The sequence below is a fragment of the Pteropus alecto genome, unplaced genomic scaffold, assembly GCF_000325575.1.
Source record: "Pteropus alecto unplaced genomic scaffold, ASM32557v1 scaffold251, whole genome shotgun sequence".
Taxonomy (NCBI): Eukaryota; Metazoa; Chordata; class Mammalia; order Chiroptera; family Pteropodidae; genus Pteropus; species Pteropus alecto.
In genome coordinates this window covers 4,867,869-4,873,868 of record NW_006431048.1, presented here as the reverse complement: position 1 = coordinate 4,873,868, position 6,000 = coordinate 4,867,869, and the positions used below count along the sequence as shown (strand labels likewise).

The window sequence follows — 6,000 nt, the reverse complement described above, 5'->3', positions numbered from 1 at the left end:
TATTCAATCTCATGGAAAGGTGCTCTTCCTGTATTAAGTGAATAAAATAAATTATAAAATAGCATTATAATGTGATTCCACTGTTATTATATGTATACGATAATGAAGGGGATATATGTTAAATGTTAACAGTGCTTTTCTTTGGGTGTGGGCGTATGGTTAGCTTTTATTTTTATGCATAACTACTTTCTAATTTTCCCGCAATAAACACATAAAATACGAATATAAAATAGGAGAAAATGATCATGTGATCCTTTTTGCCCTAATTTTAGATTCTCCACAAACTCTTTTGATTTGGTTTCTTCAAAGCCATCTCTTAAGAAAATATAGGGACAAAGTTATATGCCATTGAAAAACTTAAAATAGATATCAAAGGCAGTCTTGATTTTTTTCGCACACGAAAAGGGGTGTAAACGAAGGGGAAACAGTGCCCTTACTCTGTTTGTTTTTTTTTTTTTTTAAATTTTATTTTTACTTTTATCAGCATTTACCCCTGGGCCGTAAGTTTTGGTTTCTTCAATTTCTTCTGGGATATCTTTTTCTTCTGTGCAACCTCCTCTTCTAGATTAGGAACAATCGACTCTTTTTCAGTGAGGATCATCTCAATGCAGCAGGGAGAGCTCATAAGGGGGTTAATCTGTCCACTGAGCTCTGTAAGTTCTGTGGACATCTTGGGAACTTTGTTCACCTGGATGCATTCAATGACCAGAGAATCTACATCTAAACCCTTAAATTCAGTATCACTCTCTACATTTTTAAGCACGTGCAACAAAAATTTAGCGCTCTTTTTAGGCTACCAACCCTGGGGCCAGCCCCACTGGCCTGGGCACACTTACCAACTCCCCTATTTTTAATGATGGAATGGCACATATTGCATCTGTAAAGTGATATCCTTCGAATACTTGGTGGCTTTTCGGATATGCATACCCTTGATGGCCTGGGCAGTCACATGAGTGTTCTTAAATTGAAAGAAGATTCGAATCTCTTGATTTGCATGATTTTGTGAGGTTTTCTGGGTTAAGTGAATGAATAGCTAACCATAAACAACCACCTTAGGCTGCTTATGGGAAAAAATGTTTTAAGCAGGGCCGAGAGGACCAAACTGAATCGAAGAGAGTTTCTCTTAACTGCCCTCCCACCAGCTTATTTCCTTATTTCCTTCCTTCCTTCCTTCCTTCCTTCCTTCCCTCCCTCTCTCTTCTTCATTTCCCCAGAAACTGCAGATAGCACTGTAGCCTTCCCTCAGGTGACACTTTGTCCAGAGCCTTTTTTCTTGTTCCTACCACCTGCAGGATGAGATACTCAAGTCACCAGCCCAGAGAAATTATCCTGATGGCTCTAGAACCTAATTTTCTCCGTATTTATCTCAAAACTGGAAAAAGGGCACAGGGTAGTAAATACAATCTGTCCCTGGAAAGATATCTATCTCTCCTGTTATAAAATATTCTCCTGATTTAAAAATGTTTCCTGAGAATTTGCCTAGCATGAATAATCCCTAGTAAACTGATAAAATGCCTTCAAACATTTATTGAATGTCCTAGGTTTGGTAAGAGAAAAATATAATAAGATAGGGTCCCTGTCTTAAAGGAGTCCAAAGTCTAGTTGGGGCAGACAGACAATTATAAATAATTGTAAAATAATATGAGAAAGGTCAATAACCAATTTATGACAATGTAATATCAGCGCTTAGATTTGATAACTAAAGGTTTTAGGGTGAATGAGAAATTCACCACCAGGCCAGAGAAAACATGCAAAGAGGAGGAAGAAATTGTGCACCACAGCTTGAAATAGCTAAGTATTTCGGCATAAAGACCAGTTTTTCTCCTTGAAAAGTGATGACCAGATTTCGTATAGGAGGTACCTCAGGGTATTCACAGTCTGGCATACCTAGTGAGCGTTTCCCATCACTTTACCACAGCGAATGCTTGTCAAGGAAGCGGTTACGCAAATTCGAAATGTTTGTAGAAAATTATCAGAAATCTCCTGGGCTTCATGAAATACTTAAAATAGAAATCAAACACTGCTTCAGTCAAGCCCTTCACCACTCTCAAACACTTGGAAGTGTTACCTTTTGCTGAATGAGTTACTCAACCTTCTGAAAGTTAATAATTTATGCTGCTCTGATCTTTCTAGAGAAAAAAACAATGAATAATGGCAGGCAAGACAGAGGAGAAGAAGAAGAATGTCAGACAGCGGCCTCCAATTTCTTTTGAGTTTCAAATTTTCTTTAGGTGATCACCAATACCTACTCTGGTCTTCACCTTCCCCTTGCCTTTCTCGATTTCTCTCCCTCCATCAGTTCTTCCGGATTTCGGGATCTCCTGGCTTAGTAGCTGAAGTTTCTTTGCAGGTCCACCTTTGCACATTAGCTCCAGCGCCAACTCCAGCCCTAGCCCAGGAGCCCTCATGAACTCTGCCACCCGGAGCAGGCCAGGGCGGGGAGTGGCGGCTGTGACGGAGGGGGCGGGGCCTAGAAGGGTGGCCACGGCGGGACGGAGGGGCGGGACGAAGGGGCGGGGCGGAGGGCGCGCAGGCGCACTGGACCCGCGGCGCCGAACTGCAGCCATGGAACAGGCACCTCCGGATCTCGAGCGGCTTTTGCATCCCGCGCCTCTGGAGCCACTGGGTCATCCCGACGCTGGGCTGGAGGCTGCGGTTGGTGAGGAATCGGAGGGGGCCCGAGGCGATGAGGGCGCCGGGGACGGCACGGTGAGGAGAAGGGAGGGCGCGCAGGCGCACTGGACCCGCGGCGCCGAACTGCAGCCATGGAACAGGCACCTCCGGATCTCGAGCGGCTTTTGCATCCCGCGCCTCTGGAGCCACTGGGTCATCCCGACGCTGGGCTGGAGGCTGCGGTTGGTGAGGAATCGGAGGGGGCCCGAGGCGATGAGGGCGCCGGGGACGGCACGGTGAGGAGAAGGGGCGGCAGACGCCGCCCGGCCTGTGTCGTGGCCTAGCGGGCTGGGATAGGCTGCCGGGGGCCGGTGGGCTCGGCTGCGAGGCCCAGCGGTGACCGGGAAGCGGGGCAGAAAGGCGGGCCTACAGGTGTAGTGGCTCAGTGGAAAAAGAGGGCCCTGGCCAGGACCTGCCAGGCCAAGGGGGGAACGTCGAGAGGACGGCAGCGACGGGAGCGGAGGGTATCTGTGGGTGCGGTTACGTGGGCGTGGAGGTGGACGCCCGGGACGGGCCAGGCTGGATGGAGCAGGTTCTGTTTTCACAGGTCGGGGAGCCCGGAGGTTTGGGCCTGGAGAAGACCCTGATGTTTCTGGCAGTCTGGCAAGGAGTTGTGCAGAGGACGTGGCTTAACGGAGGCATCGTGGAGAATGGGGTGGGGAGTGGGCAACAGTGTTTGAGAAAGAAGAGAATGGGGGACTCGAGGAACAAGTCTGGGGCAATAAGGGTGGTTGGCTTGGTGCCGCCTTTAGGAAATTGAAGATAGTGTTAGATTTAAGAAAAAGTACACGTTAAAAAATTTTAGACTCCTTATTTGGCTGTAATTTCTTCATTTGTGGCTCAGTGCTGTATTTCCCAATGAAGACATCATAGGTATCCCATGTAGCTGCTCTGTAAAGTCCCTTTGGTAATTAGTAATTTTCATTTGCTTGAGGAGAAGAAAAAAATGCATCATTTTATATTTGTAATTGCTTTCATCCCAAAATGTTTTCACGCATGATGAGTAGACCAGGTTAAATGAAGCGTTTCAGAAACTCCATCTAGTTAGTGCTCCACATAAGACCACTCTACCTTGAGTGTGCATTGCTCATCCGTTTTGCTTCCTTTTTTTTTTTTTGGAACAGGTGTTAGTGCTCATGTAAAATTGCCTTATGATAGATGGATAAAGAAAAATTAAACTCCTTTGCTGATTGCAACTAGGAAGAATTCATGTTTAGAGACCAGATAGCTGGGGACTTCAACACAGGAGTTGAAGGTTTTTGCCTACTTGAGGGCAAAATATATAGAGAGTAGCATGAAGACTTTTTGGGTGAATTTTAAGTTTTTCCTTTAATTTTTTCTAAATTCGAGAATTATTTGTGGAGAGGTTAGGATCTCATTAAATATGAGAGAGGTGTGTGTATTCTGTAGTGCATAATTACAGCTCTTACATGATTTACTTTTTATTCAGGTTCCCATCTGTAGCTTAGTTTTTCTTTCTTTCTCTTAAAAAAAATTATTATGAAGTATGTCATTACTGCAGAGAAAGTTCACACAAAATAATTTTCAGTTCCTTTGAAGCCTGTATGTTGTCCTGGGTTATATCCATTTCCTCCACCACAGAGGTAATCAGTATTTTGAATTTTATATTAACAGTTCTCTTGCTTTTCTTTATAATCTTTATCAGTATGTATTCCTAAACAATATATTGTTTAATTTTACTTAATTTTGAAATTTACATAAGTGTAATAATTATAGTATGACTTCCTTTCTTTGCTCAATATTGTTTTTGAGATCCATCCAAAATGTGACTTGGTGAGTTTCTATTTGTGGCTTTATAGTATGCCATTTAATAGATAATTCTACAGTTGATTTCTCCTTCTGTTTACAGATGGTGGGTTGTTAGAAGATTCTTGCTATTTCTAAAAAATTGCCACTACCATGAACTTCTTCCTATATATCTCTTGGTGCAAATGTCTGAGAGTCTAATATAAACTTAGGAGAGGAGTTGCTGAATTGTAAGGTAGTAGCATGTTCAAACCTAGTAGGTAGTGCCACAATGTTTTCCAAAGTGACTATACCAGTTTATACTCCCATCAGTAGTGCCTTATCAATACTTAATATTTTCAGAATTTAAAATATTTGTTGGTCATGTGGATACGTGTTAAAGCGATTTAGGTTGTTTCAGAAGTAAGAAGTATATCTTTCATTAGCTACATCATGAGGTTAATTTGGTTATGATGATAAAAATTTGGTAATTTTTTTTGTGAAATTCTTTAGAGACTTAAGTAGTATGAAGTTGAAACTATAGTATAAAATCCATTTAGGCTAATTTAAAAGTGATTCTAAATATCTCATTTAAAAAATCTGTGTGTGTTCACTTTAAGATATGTGAAAACCCAAAGATGACATTATTCAGTAAAAGTTGTAGTTACATAGACTCTTTAGGAAGATGTTTGTGTTCCAAGAGACCATCCGTTAGTGACCAAATTTAGAGCATTTCCTAAAACATCTCCCCAATTATGTAATTCAGAGACATAAGACATTTGGGCAAATATTTCAGAATCACCAGGAAGTTTTCCTTTTGTTCATTCCCAGTTGAGATTGTTATAATTATAGCCATGTTGCTACTGTTACTGATAGGAATGTGTTCTGTGCAGAAAGGTAAGTTACATTTGTTGTTTGTGTGCTGTATGCACTTATAAGGCTCTTTGGTTTAATTTTCAAAATTACCCCCCAAAGATAGATAAAGATGAAGCTGAGGCTCAGAAATAAGTGATTTGGCCAAGGTCACAAGGTAGCGGCATGGCTGGGATTCGGACTCAGGTGTGCTTGGCTTTGAAATCAGTGCTCTGTCCCTAACCTTTTTGGCTCCAGGCACTGGTGCTTCTGTGAGAATTTAATGCCTGATGGTCTGAGGTGGAGCTGAGGTGGTGATGCTAGTGCTGGGGAGCGACAGCAAATACAGATGAAGCTTCGCTGACTCGCCTGCTGCCCAGCTCCTCCTGTGAGGCCTGGTTCCCAACAGGCCATGGACTGGTACTGTTCTGCATCCAAGGGGTTTGGGGACCCCTGCATTAAACCATGTGGCTTCATTCCAAAAAAACCAATAATAATAATTAAAAATAGTCTTGTAAATTGCTCCAATACTGTATTTAAAAATTTTTTTTTAAGTTAAGTTGTAGTTTTAAGAAGAAAAAAAAATATAAAGGTTGTGTTGCTTTATGAAGCCTTTTTTTTTTTTTTTTAACCACAAAGATGTCTAAACAGATAGTGTACAGAGATGGCAGAAAGCTCACCTCATCAGTTTTATTTTCAGTTCTCCAAATTTTGGACTGAGTAATTTGT

At 42.1% G+C, this 6,000-nt stretch overlaps 1 protein-coding gene and 1 pseudogene across 5 annotated transcripts in view; one reads left to right on the top strand and one right to left on the bottom strand.

Annotated features, from left to right (window-relative positions):
- Window positions 1–487: 487 nt before the first annotated feature.
- On the bottom strand, window positions 488–2,408 carry LOC107196281 (annotated as a pseudogene).
- A 119-nt stretch (window positions 2,409–2,527) lies between these two features.
- Window positions 2,528–6,000, top strand: part of SNX4 (sorting nexin 4) — a 50,269-nt gene continuing 46,796 nt past the window's right edge. The window contains exons 1-2 of one of the 5 annotated variants that reach the window (XM_025052139.1): window positions 2,735–2,909; window positions 3,221–3,328. In XM_025052139.1, the coding sequence (XP_024907907.1) occupies window positions 2,766–2,909; window positions 3,221–3,328 (252 nt within the window). In that variant the 5' untranslated portion in view covers window positions 2,735–2,765. Of the gene's footprint in view, window positions 2,710–2,733; window positions 2,910–3,220; window positions 3,329–4,222; window positions 4,278–6,000 lie in introns of those variants that run through there. The other 4 variants (XM_025052140.1, XM_006905583.3, XM_006905582.1 and 1 more) reach the window with 4 other exon arrangements.